Below are 16,957 nucleotides of genomic sequence, written 5' to 3'. Positions count from 1 at the left end.
AATTAGTGTTTGTACCGCTCATAGGATAGATTTATAATATTGTGATTTACTATATACCATTTTTTGTTATAATGCAAAATGGCCATAGCCGTGTATAGTTAAAAAAAGGTTTTGTCATACTCAGTTAGTCGCTTATCCCAATGATTGTATTTTATTATAAATTACATGTAAATGGGGGTCACTGTGTTCCTCAACTTTGCTACATTCCCTCATAAGTTTTAACAAGTGAAGATCCCACGAATGGGGCTCTGTCATAGCTAACCAATCAACACCGACGGTTTATGCTGGACCCAATCGGAAGAAAGCAGCCGAACACACAGCAAGGGTATTGGAGAACGTATGGTAAGCAGGGCTGGTAGCTGCCTATGTAGCATTGCGAGAAATAACTGGCCAATAATTTACGAGAATAGTTGTGATTGATGGGATTTTCAACCAATCACTGCCAAAAGATTCATTATATGTTAGTGAAAAGTGCTGTTTGGTTTATTGTAGAAGAGATGTGGTCCCTCGGCGAGTTTAGGACTGGGGTCATTGGCTTTTGCCTAATGTTGATCATAAGTGTATCATTGTCTGACTTTCACCCTAACGTGCGAGAGCCTTCGGTAATATGGCAGCAGGGTGCTGCAGGGAGCGTCAGAACGCGAAGGAGCTCAGGGCTCCGAACGGAACCGGCGGATGACGGAAAGTGCAATGATTCAAGGATGTTCCAGGGACTGTTGAGAAAAGAAACCCACGCGGTGCGGAGCTCGTGTTGCATGTGTTGGGAAGCTGTCATGGTTTTCTGGGTCATAGGCTGCTAAGTACAAGTGGGGTTATTGTAGCTCGTTTAAGATAATATAGCGTAACCTTATTTATGCCTCTTTCGTTCGCCGGAACCCACGGTGTGCTTTGTGTCGATTTTATTTTGTTCTGGTGCAGTTCTGCTGTTTGGGAGGCAGAAAATTCGGTATGCCAGTGCTTTCTGATAATTGAACATGTACTAGTATATCGTTTGTTATTCGTATGCATCTATATACTTGTCGACATTTTTATCGAAGGGGGTCTAAATAAGATGGATGAAGCACCACACAGTACACTATTTTCACAAGACAGTTCATATCCGTACTAAAACACTCTCGATAGGTAAAAGTCTTGATGTTTTTGACTTGATGCTATAAAATCCTAAATTCCTCTTAACTGCTTTAGTCTTGAGTCCCACGCTCTTTAGAAGGAACGGTGTTTATACACAAACATGAAATAACGTCATATTTGTGTAAACAAGATGGCATAGTATCCACCCTACACTGTGTTTTTCATTTGTCAATCCTACCTACTTACCGTAGTGAAAGATATGGAGTTGCAAATCCATAAAACCTGCTTGTCTGGTTTGGCAGGTGCTAGCAACAGGTGACCTTGCCTGGGGCGGTGTTCTGTATGCAATCTTTGCTTACCTATACAGTTTTTTGTTTTTTGCCTCACCTGAATAGACAAATGCATGAAATACAAATATTCTATTTTGAGGGGAATTGCTGGTCGTGCAGTGATATTATTTTTCTTTGCAATGTCTTGCAATTTCTTGCAATGTCTTGGGCTAATGCTGCACTATGTGTTCCTGCTTTCTCACAAATAATTATTAAAAAGCATATATTAACCTCTTCGTGACAATGGCTGATTTTATATTTGTACCCTTCGTGACAATGGCCGTTTTAACATTTCTGCGGTGCTTGCGTTTTAGCTGTAATTTTCTTCTTTCCCGTTTACTGAACCCACACAAGTTATATATTGTTTTTTTTCAGGACACAAAGGACTTTCTTTAGATTAAAAAAAAAAAATCGAGGGGGAAAAAATGACTTTTTCTGACTTTAAAAAAAAAAAAAACGTAGATTTTTTTAAAATCGGTGAATGCCTCGACATCCAGGCATTACAGCAACTCCGTTAGGGTGCAGAAAGTAAACGTAGATCAATTTGTGCACCCGTTTAAAGCCATGACGGTCCTGGCACATCAGTTGTCGCTAACTGGATGTTACTGCATGGCGTGCCTGGACCCTCAATTGTCATCAAGGGGTTAATATATAGCACCATTTGATTCTGCAGCACTCATTGGGTAGACAGAAAATATAAGTAATATATAACATAACAAGATGACTTACAGAAATGGGTGAGGAAGGCCCTGCTCAAATGAATTTACAATGTAGGAGGAATTAAGACTCGTGCTACACACAAGTTAAAAGTGCCGTTGTTATGGACGGACCATCCATGCTAGTATAAACATTGCGAGAAGGGACTAGGAAAGGTGAGCTAAAGGCTGTTAGGCTGTAAGTTTATAGGCATCCATAAAGAAGTGGGTCTTAAGGGATTTGGAGGATAGGGGCAGCCCTTGAAAAGTCTTGTAAACGTGCATGTGAACTAGAGAGAGGACAGATGGAGATTATTGGATGATCAGAGAGACCAGGAGGGTGTTCAGAAATAAGTAAGGAGATGTAAGTTGGGCAACCGCTATGAAGAGCTTTTTAAGTAAGAGTCAAGAGTCAAGTTAAGTTGAAATTTAATCTTGAAGTGTACAGGCAGCCAGTAAAGCGATGGGAGATGAACTATATTTGTATAATATACAAATTAAATTTCTTTTGGAATTGTATTTTTATGGGCATCTAGTAAGTGTAAACAGATAATTCTGTTTAAAACTCTTCATTACTACTTCTGTTTGATAGGAAGGCTCTGTTGCATGATGTGTGGAAAGTTTAATTATACCATATTTGCTCGATTATAAGACAACCCCTCAAAACTTGAACATTAATTTAGGAATTAAGCCTAAATATATAAGACTACCCTATAGGAAAATATTTCACTAGTAAACACGAATTCACATTTAAACTTTTTTTTATCATATTTAATAAAAACTATGATTGAGAAAAATGTTTTTCCTTTAATTTAACAACCTGCTCGTAGTAATGGAAATCTGTCCCCAGACTTGCGACTCTGCCCTCAGAAATGCCATTCTACCATTGCATCCCGAGACTTGTCCCCAGGGCTTCAGACTCCCTGGTGTCGAGTCGGGGCAGCCGGTGGAGAACCTCCCCTGCTACTCTGCGTTTCCGCATAGAAGCCCCGGCGGAGGTTGTCTGCACGGATCGCACCGGCTGCCAGAGAAGATGATCCAGGTCCCCTGCAGTGCTGCCGGGAATCCTCCTCTCTGGCAGACAGTGAATGGCACTTTCGCTGGGGCTTCTATGATGCAGCACCAGAACGTCATGTCATGCCTGAGCTTGGTCATGGAAGTGCCGGCAGCAGTGGAGGTTGCCAGAGAGGAGCATCCAGGTCGCCTGTAGCGCTGCGGGGATCTGGATCTTAGTCCTACTTGAGGTCTGATTATAAGACGACCTTGAATATAAGATGAGGGGTATTTCCCAGAGTATTTGCTCTGGGGAAAAAAAACTTGTCTTGTATTCGAGCAAATACGTTATGTTAAGGATCAGGTTGTTTTGTTTTTCATTCCAATATAATATCTGATCTCGAACAGTATCTGGGATTCAAATTATAGCGATCACCTGACAAATCAAATATAGTCTGAAGCCAGTTTTTGTTCCAGGTGCAGTATCATTGTCATTCCTATGTTCAGATTGAAGTAACCTGTAGTTGATGTCAGTGTTTTAGATCCCTGTCACTAAGTTTTGTCGTTTAGTGATTTTTTTTTTTTTGTCCCCCCCACCATAGTACTCATTTGACCTGAGTGGAGAACTCTCTTTGGTATGGGTTGGAGACGGAACTGGGGTAGGTTGAAAATAATTTTCTTGTGTTTTGTTGTACTGATTACAACCTAGTGTTGAACATGTGCTTTAAGGCCTTTGTAACATTCCTGACTTCATGACCTTTTGCCAGTATAGGTTATCCTTGTGCTCACTACATTTCGTATTCCTCTGTTTGTCATCACCTATGCACAGTCAAAGCTCTACAGGAGGTAAGTGGTCCATATTTCATCAATTTAAGGTTCTTCATCTAGCCAGTTATGGGTCCTGATCGTGCAATAGCTTAAAGTGGACTTGTAACTTACTTACTTTGTTCACGCCAAGGGACCGACTATCTTAACCTCATGTTTTCACCATCTATATGATTATAGCTCAACATTGTTTTCTCTCCTTTTATTAACTTGCTATTTGTTATAGATTGGTGCAAGCAGCCTATGTAAGGGTGGGGTGAGAAGAAGGGATATTGATTACATTTGTTAGATGTGTTATCTTCTTCTGCTGATCTCTGAAGTAAACTAAATCTAAATTACGTGTGTGTGTGTGTGTGTGTATATATATATATATATATATATATATATATATATATATATATATATATATATATATATATATATATATATATATTGCTGTACACTCGCATGTAAGTTTTAGGTATCTACCACAAAGCTGTGGTAAGGTTGTGCAGATACAATTAGGGCTGCAACTAACGATTATTTTAATACAAAGTTATTAGTAAATATTAATTCATGTTAACTATTTTTCATATTTAATAAAAACTATGAGAAAAAAGCCTTGTTTATATTTTCTTTTATTTACCAAACTGCCCCCAGTTATGCACATCTGACCCCCAGCTTGCCGCTCTTCCCCCATATATGCCTTATACCTCCTATATGCCAGAGATTCCACTGTGCCCCCGATATGCCACTGTGCCCCCGATATGCCTTATTCTCCTTATATGCCAGTGATATGCAACTGAGCCCCCTGATATACCTTATGCCCCCTAAAATGCCTAATATCGATATGCCACTCGCCCCCATTTATGCCTTATACCTCCCTATATGCCACTCCACCCCCCCATAAATGCCCTGCACCACCCTGAAATTCATTATACTCCCTGATTCACCACTCTGCTTCCCCCAGATATGCCACTCTGAAATTCATTATACCCCCTATACACCACTCTACCTCCCCCTATACACCACTCTAACTCCCCCAGATATGCCATTCTACCTCCCTGAAATTCATTACACCCCCATACACCACTCTGCTACCCTGAAATTCATTATACCCCCCATACACCACTATAACTTATATACCCCATATACCACTCTGCCTCCTCCCCCTCCCATACTCCACTCTGCCTCCTCCCCCTCCCATACACCACTCTGGCCCCTCCCATACACCACTTTGCCTCCTCCCCGTCCCATACTCCACTCTGCCTCCTCCCCCCTCCCATACACCACTCTGGCTCCTCCCCCTCCTATACACCACTGTGCCTCCCCCCCTCCCATACACCACTTTGCCTCCTCCTCCCCCTCCCATACTCCACTCTGCCTCCTCCCCCTCCCATACTACACTGCCTCCTGTCAGCAGCGGAGGTTCACAAGACACCAGGGAGCCGGGTAGAGAGGCATAGTGGTGTATGGGAGGGGGAGGAGCCAGAGTGGTGTATGAGAGGGTGGCTCCCATACACCCCTTTGACTCCTCCCCCTCCCATACACCACTCTGCCTCTCAGAGGGCAGTAACGGAAGCTGTCTGTGCACATCGTGCAGACCCCCACCGGCTGACAGAGAATCGAGGTCTCCTGCAGAGGATCATCCTCTCTGTCAGCCGGTGGGGGTCTGCATCGTACAGACAGCCTCCGTTACTGCCCTTCACTTACGCTGAGGCTTCTATGAAGCTGCAGTGAAAGTGCCTGTCAGCAACGGAGGTTCACAAAATACCAGAGAGTCTGGAGAGAGGCAGAGCAGTGTATGGAGGGGGAGGAGTCAGAGGGGTGTATGGGAGGGGGGAGAAAGACGGAAGTGAGAGACCGGCCGACAGTGAGGGGAATCCAGGGCCCCTGCAGCGTTGCGGGGGATCTGGATTCTAGTGTTATAATCCGATCTCTGTTTGAGGTCGGATTATATAAGGAGAGGAGTTTTTCAGAGCATTTGCTCTGAAAAAACCTTTTTGTAATCGATAAAAATCGATTCAACTAATCGATGATGAAAATCGTTGTCAACTATTTTAATTATCTTATCGATTTTATCGATTAGTTGTTTCAGCCCTAAATACAATTCTATGTATTGTATATGGGGGGGTGAAATATATATTTTTTTTCTCCTTGAGCATAAAATACAGTGCGGTGTACTTCAAAGTAGGTTGACGAAAACCTGGTTTTATCTCATCTTGTTGCAATAAACATTTATATGCATACCAGAAGGCTGTCGTTCGTCATTGGATATGTTGGTCAACTTTTTTCTGCACAATCACTACACTGAGCTGATTATGGCAATGCTAAGTAAGTCTGTTCCTTCATGGTCTTTCTTGAACCCCTTAAGGACATAGAGCGTAATGTTACATTGTGTGCCTGGGATTCTGGGCAGACCAGCAACACTGTAACTCACCTTATTAATGTGTGGGAGCTTCAGAGACATAATTGTTAACAATTACCGTATTGGCCCGAATATAGGACGCACTTTTTTCTCCCACTTTAAGTCTTTAAAGTGGGGGTGCGGCCTATATTCGGGGTCTAGCGCCCGACGCCCGCGACATGCAGGCAGTGGGGTTAGGATACAGATCCCCCGCAGCGGTGCAGGGGACCTGTATCCTATTCTCTCATACGCTCAGACAGCCTCCCCTGCCAGCACTTCCCACAGGGGGGAGTGCCTGCACGGGAGATTGTCTAAGCGCATCCCGCAGACGTTCACCCGCAGCGGCGATGAGCGTGAACGACCTCCGCTGCCGGCACGTCTGCTCGATGTGCTTTAACAATCTCCCTTGCCGGGAATTCCCACGGGGGGAGTCCCGGCAAGGGAGATTTTAAAGCACATCTTGCAGACGTGCCGGCAGTGGAGGTTGTTTATGCTCACATCGCCGCTGCCGGTGAACGTCTGCGTGAACAATCTTCCTTGCCGGCACCGGAAGTTGAATACGCGTTATGCGTAGATGTCCCCCGCTGGCCCCGCAAGACCCCGTGGAGTCTGCACCGGTAAGTCTGGTGGGGGGGGGACATCTTGGGGACAGAGTGGCAGCATATCTCGGGGGGGGTAGAGTGGCAGCATATCTCGGGGGGGGTAGAGTGGCAGCATATCTCGGGGGGGTAGAGTGGCAGCATATCTCGGGGGGTAGCGTGGCAGCATATCTTGGGGGGGTAGAGTGGCAGCATATGTCGGAGGGGGGATAGAGTGGCAGCATATCTCGGGGGGGTACATCTTCGGGACAGAGTGGCAGCATATCTCTGGGGGGGGGCAGAAACTTTTTTCTTTAAAAAAGCACCTAACTTTTAAGGTGCGGCCTATATCCGAGCCAATACGGTACTACATGATCCCTGATTAATTACTTTAGGTCACTAATTATTGATCCATCTAACGGATCAGTGGCCTAAACTTGTCACATACAAATGATCTGATACTGAATAGATTTTAAAAATGTTTTACAATATCTAATATATTATAAAATATATATTTAATATGTTTTCAACCTAAACATTGGCCATGTGGTCACTAATTAATGAGCCTTTAAGTCACTATACACTCACTGTAACCTAAGCCTATCACTACCCACTAACACTACCCCTTACACCATTCTCGCAAACTAACCACTAGATATAGTCTCTAAAATAAGACACAAAAAACCCAAAGCCAGGGAAGAAGAGACATACATTTGAAAAATGTTAAACCCAGGAAAGAAACCAGTAAAAACCAGGCCACCTGTGCAAGAAAAAAAGGAAATGTGTAGCATTCGTCTTGATATCTGCAAGACACTCTACTTACCTTTCTAAGTGGCCCATTGCAAACACTAAAGGGAAGAATGTATTCCAGGGGGGGTTCTTTACCTTTTCAAATGTCTGGCACATTTAGGGATGAACACTGGGCTACCTGAAACAAGCAAGAATAAAGAAAAAAAAATAACTTCTGTTAAGCACCTACATACCACATGTGTTTCAGTCAAAAGAGAACCCCAAATCATGAGTGTATAGAGGTGTTTTTTTTGGTTTTTTTTTTTAATAGCTTAACCATTAATACCCAAGTCATGATTTTGGGGATAAACCTACCCCTAAACATTAACATAAACCTCAAACACAGTGCCTTCCAAGATACTCTACTTACCTTTCTAGGTGAAACGCCACAACCACAATTCTAACTGAAACACGCAATATTGGCATTTCTTCCCTTCTCACATCTTGCAGGTATCAATAGTTTTCTTTGCCCCCCCCATCATACTAAACATTAGTTTTTACTTTAATGTATGGTTTCAGAAGAAAGGCCTATTTAATTTGTGCAGGTAAATGAGATGGTAGGGTAATTTATGATTGAACCCAGGACCACAAAAGTGCTAAGTATATACAGAAAAGAACATCTTTAGTCCTTAAGGAGTAAATTAGAGTGTACAGCTTGGTGATTTAAGAATTGTTTATGGGACAATTCTTTCACTCTCTAATATATCTTTCTGAGTGCTAACCTTGGCTAATGTTGATGAGAGCTTGATGTTGACATCTTCTCCTGCCTCTATTTAGTGATGATTATGGAAAGACATTCCAAGATATTACCGGGCTAATCAATGACACTTACATACGCACAGAGTTTGGTATGGGTCTTGGACCAGAGAATTCAGGGAAGGTAAGCAACTGGTTATAGTGGCTTGTTTGACTGAATGACAAAATTGGTTCATTGCCAATTTTAAAATATAGTTGCTGACGATGTCCTTATTGTATTACTGTTTCTTAGGTGATTTTAGTTGGAGACGTTTCTGGTGGGAGCAATGGCGGTCGTATCTTCCGATCTTCAGACTTTGCTCATACTTTTGTTCAGACTGATCTACCCTTTCATCCTTTGTTTCCTGTATTGTACAATCCAGAAAATTCCAACAACCTTTTACTTATCAGCAAAGATGTAAGTGCTAAAAATCACAGTTTGCATGTATGCTATGGTCATGGTAATAGAATCTCTTCTATATACTATGAAACTCACAAGCATGTTTTTATAAAATTAATTTGGTAGTAAATTTTAGATTTAAAGTGTGTATGTGGTGTATGAGTGTGGAGCACTTTTGCCTTCATTTCAGCCCAGATCGCCTGATACATACACTCACAGGTCACTTTATTAGGTACACCTTGCTAGTACGGGGTTGGACTCCTGTTTTGCCTTCATTCTTCGGGAAAGATTCCTCTGAGATTTTGATCCATATGGATGTGATGGCATCACGCAATTGCTGCAGATTTGTGAGCTGCACATCAATGATGCTGTGTGTGTGTGTGTGTGTGTGTGTGTGTATATATGTATATGTATAATATATATATAATATACACACACCCCGTATTTTCCGGCATATAAAACGACTTTTTAACCCATGAAAATCTTCTCAAAAGTCGGGGGTCGTCTTATACGCCGGGTGCTCAAACTTACCGAGCCGGACTGGGGAATCACAATTCCCCACGAAGCCCCTAAAACTGTAGCGTATCTCTAGGGGAGGGGCAAGTGGAGAAGCCGACTCCCCTGGGCCGGTCATCAGGGCCGCGCCGAGGTAGGTGTAAGATCGTGATCTCCCCAACTAGCGGGCGCCTGATGAGCAGGGATGGTTGGGGAGATCAAGACCTCCCTCTAACTAGTCCAACATTAGGGAGCTCGAGGTCTGGCACTCCAGACCTCGGCTTCCGTGCTCCCTAATCATTACGTGCCGGCTGTTGATGCCGAGCGTGCGGATGATGTCATCACATCCCAGGGCTCGGCATCAATTGCCGGTGTGTATTGATGAGGGAGCAGTAAAGCAGAGGTCTGAAATGACAGACCTCACGCTCCCACAACTCGATGCAAGATAGAAGATGAGAAAGGTAAGAGATGGGGAGAAAGGGGTGTAAGTGCAGTGTATGTGTATATGTGTGTGTGTGTAAGGTCAGTGTATGTGTATGGTCAGGTGTGTGTAAGAGCAGTGTAGGTATTTGTGTGTTTGTAAGCTGATGTGTGTGTATATATATATATGTGTGTGTAAAGGCAGGGGTGTGTGGTGAGGGCAGTGTATAAATGTGTATGTATGGACAGGCGTATGTTAGTGTGTGTGAGGGCAGTGTATGTGTATGGACAGGTGTGTGTAAGGACAGTGTGTGTATATGTGTATTTGTAAGCTGGTGTGTACGTGTATATGTGTGTGAGGGCAGTCAATCCAAGCAGGCTTTGTATACCATAACCAGCCAATCACCGGTAAGGTACTTCGCTTGCCGTGATTGGCTGGTTGTTGTTTACTGGGTAGAGGGGTAGTCTTATATGGCGAGTATAGCCCAAACTCTATATTTTAACTGGAAATGTTGGGGGTCATCTTATACGCCCAGTCCTCTTATACGCCGGAACATTCGGTAATAATCTGTGCATAATTTTGGCTCAACACCAAGGTAATTGCAATAAGTAGTATGTATGCCTTCGTAGACCATTTATTACAATCTGTACACATTCAATAGTTTTTGAATATATTTAATAGAATTATGACTGGGGATTATCAGTCAGTGTTACAAGTTTAAATTTTAATTCTTTGTATTCCGTTTTTGAAAACAAATCATCCATTTATGTCCATCTGGTTTCTTTTACTGCCACCATACCAAACGTAATGGAAGGTGATGGGGGATTGGTGAGCAGTGTTTGCATTTCGTAGCCTTCCACAGCCACCATGGCAACCCAATATGATTACTACCTCACTTAAACAAATGTTTGTGTTCATTACAATAAGTGAGAAATAGAATAATGATTGCCCGTTGTGTTTGTCATAGTCCGTGTTGGTTTTGTGCAAGATGTTGGTGACTGCACATGGTGTGAAGTACTTGTTTGGCTAGAAAATATGTAGACGTCCAATTAAACATTGTGCAGATTTATTTACGTTAAGAAACTGTGTTCTAGTCTTCTTTTTTTTTATATCACATTTGCTTCATGTGCTTATCACGGACACTGTGAGATATCGTGGGAATTTGGCACACTTGCTAATTGATTTATGGCAATCCACATTGTGTATTCTTTGTTTTCCCTATTGCCTAACACCTAAGCTTTTAACTATTTGCACTAGTTTGTAACTAGTTAACTGTACATTTCAGTTTTTCATTTTCAGTTTGGTTTATGGATCTCCAGAAACTTCGGAAAATCTTGGTCTCAAATACATCACTCTGTGTGCTCTGCCAAATGGTGAGAAATGTGTGTTACACCGGTTTACAGTTGGTGGTTTAATTACAAATTTCAAATTTAAATGGACTGCAATATTTAGTAGACTGCTTACATTTCAATTTTTTAAAGGCTTTTAAACACAGTACACAGTACCCAGATGCATATCTTGATTTTTTTTTTCTTTCTTTCTAGGGGTGCTGGAAATGCCATCCTTTTCACAACATCAATAAATGAATCGTGTAGTAAGTTTGCTTCTTAAGAAACTAATGCATCCTGGAGGTGAGTACTTTGGTCATGCTCTGTTTTTAAACAGGTTTTCAGCTACAAACGCTAAAGAGGACATCAGACTTTGGTCAGACATTTAAGGTTCTCATGGAACGTGTCTACTCATTTGGGCTCTGGGGTCGTTTTCTTCTGGCCTCTGTAATAGATGAGGTGAGAGAAGTTCCACAAATCAGCAGTAAGGTGTCATAGATGCGCCCAAAATATAACAATTCTTAATTGTGCTGTGATTTCTCATTTATTACAGGGCAGAATCAGGAGAAGGATTCATGTTTCTAAAGATCAAGGGGACTATTGGAGCGTAGCTCAGCTTCCATCTGTGACACACGAACAGTTTTATTCCGTATTGGCAGCTAATGACGACATGGTAGTTATCCACGTGGATGATTTAGGTGGTGAGGTCGCGTTGAACTTCTATAAATCATAAGATTATTATATACACTGTTGCCGTGTTTTTTTGTTTTATAAGAAAAGTTGACAACACAATAATTTGGTTTTGCTCTATGGTGTTCAGATGTGGGCTGGATCAGACATAGGTGATTAATTTAATATTGACCAGTAAGTGGTCACCGGTATTATGCAACAATCTGTTATATCTAGGACATATTTACGTTACATTACATTTTTTTAAAGTGTTTAAAAAAAGATTCTGCAGCGCTGTTACAGTAGAACAATTTCACATACAAAAACACATACAATAACAAACTGGTACAAAAGGAGAAGAGGGACCTGCTCTTGTGAGCTTACAGTCTAGTCTGTGGTTGAGGAGGAAGTGAGACAATAGGAGAGGGCTGTTTGGATGGGGATGTGTTGATCTAATTTCATTGGTGTTGTAGCTGCTTTCTGCAGTGTTAACTGGTATGTCATTTCCCTCCCGTTCAACTCCAGTGTAACTCTTACATAGCCACTTATAAGGAGGCCACTTGGTGAGAGGCCACAGCAGCTACATTTCCAAGCAATTAAAACAGAATTGTGGGCCTAGAGCTGAAAATTTTGATGACCGTAATTATGCAGTTGAGAATTGCTAAAGAGCCCATGTTAGCATTAGGTAGTAGGGTGCATGATGTGTGTGAGGAAGATATGTAAATGGATTTTGGAAATGTACAAGAAGACAGATGCGTCCGTAAGAAAAACAAGGCGGTTTTATGAGACTTTACAACTGAAGTATTCAAATTTTTTATTTTCTAGAAAAAAGTTTGTTGGCTGCTTAGGACTACTGTATTTTGAAAATCTGTCTAGGTTAGCTGTATTGTTACTTGCACATTTTGTTACATTCAGCATGTATATGAGCATGTTAGGAGGGCAAAGTATGAAACCCAGTCAGGTAAATTACCCTTGCTTATGATCTTCCGGTGATGTCCTCTTCCTCGATTGGAGGATCAGCGAGAGGACATCACTGTAAGTTCCGCCAGTTTGTCTGCAGAGATGCAGGAGGAGTTGGCAGAGAAGGTATGTAAACCTTTAGAGCGTGTGAGTGAACAAAAGTGTGAGTGAATGTGAACACCCAAATTTTGGGGCAAAAAGTGTGCTTTTCGCTTCGTTTACATTTGATTGGGGGGGTGGGTTTGTTCTCGTTTTCTGGGCTATGAATAAATCCGAATGAACAACGTTACTATATAATCACTGCTTGTGAAGGGGGTGTTATGCCCCTACTTGCACACACACACACTTCTTTTACATCAGGTTGGAGGGAGACTTCTGTATTCACAGCTGCTTGCCAGCCAGTGACATCTGGGTGCCATACTAGTAATTTTACATATTTGTGGACATAATGTATATGTTTTATGGTTTTACCATACACAGTAATTTGTGCCTTGACTTAATAACTTGTTCTTACAGACACTGGATATGGCACTATATATACCTCGGATGAACGTGGCATTGTGTATTCCAAGTCATTAGAGCGTCACCTTTACACCACCAAAGGAGGTGAAACTGATTTCATCAATATAACCTCTCTACGTGGAGTTTACATTGCCAGTGTGCTCGCTGAAGGTTAGTTAATGGCATGCAAGGGATGATGGCATGAGGTATTTCTTGTATATGCAGCTTGAATGTTCCTGCTTTTTACTTATTTATTTAAGACAACTCCATTCATAGCGTGATCACATTTGACCAGGGGGGTGAGTGGACTCCCATCCGAAAGCCAGAAAACACCAAGTGTGACTCCACAGCAAAAGACAAAGATAAGGTGAGGTCTTTTCATGCAAACATTGGCATTATTGCACTGTTGTACATGCCATGCACAATATCAAGCTTAAAAAATGACAATTTTCCCTTGTAAATCTCTGGGCATGAAAAACCATAATTCAATGAATTAAACCTTGCTATAGTTTGGTTTGTTTGTTTGTTGAGTAGGCAGACTGACATATTAAAATGTAACTTTTTTAGTAGTCATTTGCTAATATAGCAAAAACTGAAGAGAAATATCTGCCAAAAAAAAAATACTCGGCTCCTTGTGCTATGAAGACTAAAGTTAGAATTACATGGCTTCCATACATATTCTAGCTATGAGAAAGCAGTAAACTTCGGACCAGATAAAAAAAAAAAAAATGATGAAAAATATAAAACAAATTACACCTCGTTGTACAATTTTTAAATGGGAACAGTTAACGCGTACGTAAGAGGTTGAGAACCCTACCCATAAGCTTGCCATCTAGCCTTATGGTAGCTTTACACCATGTTCCTAGCTTTGAGGGCCCAGCTCATGAGTTTACAATCTAAGAATTGTAAACTAAGGGCAATCTAGGAATATTATAAAGTGGAGATTTCTAAAGTATCTGATTTCCAGTGCTTCTAAGAGAAATAATTTTTCCCCTTATGAGAGCCATGAAAGGGGGTAACTGCGGTCCATAAAAAGCAGACGTGCTTGAATACTAATGAGCTGGGAAACCAGCAGGCAGATTGCACGAATAGAAGACCAAGCTGACTGCAGAACAAATCTCCAGCGTGCATTTCACCACGCCTCATATCTGCTTTGACAGCTTTGTGGCTGGCCGGCCGGCCACACTACACACCAGGGAGTCTGGGGTTCATTGGTAAGTCGGGAAGGGGGTGGCATATCTGGGGGGCAGAGTGGCATATCTGGGGTGGCATAAGTAATGTGCATTATGAATTAAGGGAGGACCTTAAAATGGCTGTTGGTTTTCCAAATTTCTGTTTATATATAACATATGCTGACTGTATAATAGATACCAAAAATGTTAAAATACATGTATTCCTGTGTATTAGGTAAAATACTCTTCTACCATTTCACTAATGTATTTTTTCTTTAAAAATAAAATTTTCTTTAAAATAGCACCAAACTTTTAGGGTCCGGCCTATATTCGAGACAATATGGTATATCGCTCTTTAGGTCCTACCTCACAGTCCTTTGACCACTTTTCTGCCTGGCTCCCCTTCTTCCTCTCTTCTAATATCCCCTGTCTTATTATGGGTGATTTTAACATTGCTTTTGACATATCCAACAACAATGCTAGCTCCAAACTCCTCTCCTTGACATACTCTTCTGGTCTTTCTCAGTGGACTAGTTCCCCTACACACACTTAGGGACACTCACTTGATCTGGTTTTCTCCAAGTCATGCTCCCTTTCAGATTTCTTCATCTATCCCTTCCCTCTGTCTGACCACCACCTTCTAACCTTTTCTCCAGTGCTAACCCCTAACAAAACAACGTTGCAGCGCTCACCTTGTATTTGTAGGCCATTACCAGATAATACCCTTACCCTACTGTCAGCCTCACTGGAACCTATCTTACCTTCCATATTAACCCTCTCCTGTCCGGATGCAGCAGCCTCTTTTTAGAACAATAAACTTGCCTCATCTCTGGACAGCATAGCTCCTGTTACTCTGTTTTACCCCCGACAACTGAAATGCCAACCATGGTATACCAAGAACACGCTTTCTTCAGAAGTGCTGCTGCATGGTTGAACACTTCAGAAAATCCAAATCCAGCGAAGACTTTACTCACTGCAAATTAATGCTTCACACCTACAACTCTGAAATAAGCAACTCTACTCTCATATCCTCCCTTTCTTTCAACCCACGATGCCTTTTTTTTTCTACCTTCAGCTCCCTTCTCTGTCCCTCCATACCCACAACACAAACCTCTAACTGCCCAAGATCTTGCTACCAACTTCAAAGACAAGATCAAAACTATTAGACAAGACCTTTTTGCAACCCCCTCCTACACCATCTACCATTACTCCCTCTACTTATCCCATACTAACTGCCTTTTCCAGTACAACTGAAGAAGAGCTGACCTGTCCCCTTGACCCCATCCTGTCACATCTTGAAAAATACTCTATCATCCTGAACTGTACCAACAACCTTCAAGCATGCGCTAATCATAACCATTCTAAAAAAAAATCCTTACTTAGATCCCATTTGTGTGATGAACTACCACCCTATCACTCTGCTTCTTTTTACCTCTAAATTGCTTGTAATTCCTCTAATTTCCTCCTTGACCCTCTGCAGTCTGCTTTCAAACTCATTCACTCAACTGAAACGGCTGTAACAAAAGCATCCAATGGCTTGCTCTCTGCCAAAGCAAAAGGTCACTTCTCGATTCTAATACCTTTGGATCGCTCTACTGCTTTTGATTACTGTTGATAACCACCTTCTTCTTGACTCACTCTCTTCTATAGGTACACAAGATACAGCTCTCTTCTGGATCTCCTCATATCTGTCTCTGGCAATACATTATCACCCTTCTACTTTCAGTTGGTGTCCCTCAAGGTTCAGTGCTTGACCCTCTGCTGTTCTCTCTTTATAATTCATCTCTTGGCAAAGTGATTTGGCCTCCAATATCATCTATATGCACATGATACCCAAATCTACCTGTCTTCTCCTGATCTCTCTCTGTCTCTTATGTTCCGTGTTACCAACGGATTGTCTCTTCATGGATGTCACAACTCTACCTGAAGCCTAATCTTTCTAAAACTGAACTCATTATCTTCCTTGCTTCCATCTCTACCCCACTACCTAAAATCTGTATCACCATCAACAACACTACTATATCTCCTACTATCCAGGCCCAATGCTTTGGGGTCTTTCAGTCTCTCGCCAGATTCTCCCACTTGCACCTAAAAAACATCTCTCACATCTGCCCATTCCTCACCCAAGAATCCACAAACTCTGGTTCATTCACTTATTTCCCATCATGGCTACACAACACTCTTCTGGTCTCGACTCTCTACTCTGCAGTCTGTCCTAAATGCTACTGCTAGATTATCTTCCTTGCACGCTGTTCCTCTTCTTCTTCCTTACTCTGTGAAATCCTCCACTGGCTCCCTAAATCCTGGCCCCGTTCCCTCAAGATTCTAAGCTTGCGAGCAGGGCTCTCTCCACCTAATGTTATCGGTTTGTCTTTGTCTGACAATTCTATTCTTGTCATACCCCTTGAATATATGTATTAAAAGAAGCACTGCATAAATTGTTGGCGCTACATAAATAAAAGATGATTATAAAAATATGGCAATGTCTATATTGAAAAAGAATACATTTGGTTATCTTTGACCTATTATAACTACGCAGAACTAACTGATGCTTGTTGCCATTAGGATTCAGCAAAATACCTTACTGTTGGCATTTACCCAATGGTAGTG

General features: G+C 41.8%; 1 protein-coding gene across 1 annotated transcript in view; it reads left to right on the top strand.

Moving 5' to 3' along the window:
• The first annotated feature begins 472 nt into the window (after positions 1-472).
• SORT1 (sortilin 1) overlaps positions 473-16,957 on the top strand; it is a 37,056-nt gene continuing 20,571 nt past the window's right edge. Inside the window, exons 1-11 of the mRNA XM_053454290.1 lie at positions 473-737; positions 3,691-3,747; positions 3,861-3,934; positions 8,444-8,546; positions 8,655-8,819; positions 11,017-11,090; positions 11,262-11,311; positions 11,383-11,504; positions 11,599-11,746; positions 13,191-13,346; positions 13,436-13,542. Coding sequence (XP_053310265.1) covers positions 498-737; positions 3,691-3,747; positions 3,861-3,934; positions 8,444-8,546; positions 8,655-8,819; positions 11,017-11,090; positions 11,262-11,311; positions 11,383-11,504; positions 11,599-11,746; positions 13,191-13,346; positions 13,436-13,542 — 1,296 coding nt within the window. The 5' untranslated portion in view covers positions 473-497. The remainder of the gene's footprint in view (positions 738-3,690; positions 3,748-3,860; positions 3,935-8,443; positions 8,547-8,654; positions 8,820-11,016; positions 11,091-11,261; positions 11,312-11,382; positions 11,505-11,598; positions 11,747-13,190; positions 13,347-13,435; positions 13,543-16,957) is intronic.

Source organism: Spea bombifrons, chromosome 2 (assembly GCF_027358695.1).
Source record: "Spea bombifrons isolate aSpeBom1 chromosome 2, aSpeBom1.2.pri, whole genome shotgun sequence".
In the NCBI taxonomy this organism is placed as follows: Eukaryota; Metazoa; Chordata; class Amphibia; order Anura; family Pelobatidae; genus Spea; species Spea bombifrons.
This window is presented reverse-complemented; position numbering and strand designations above follow the sequence as displayed.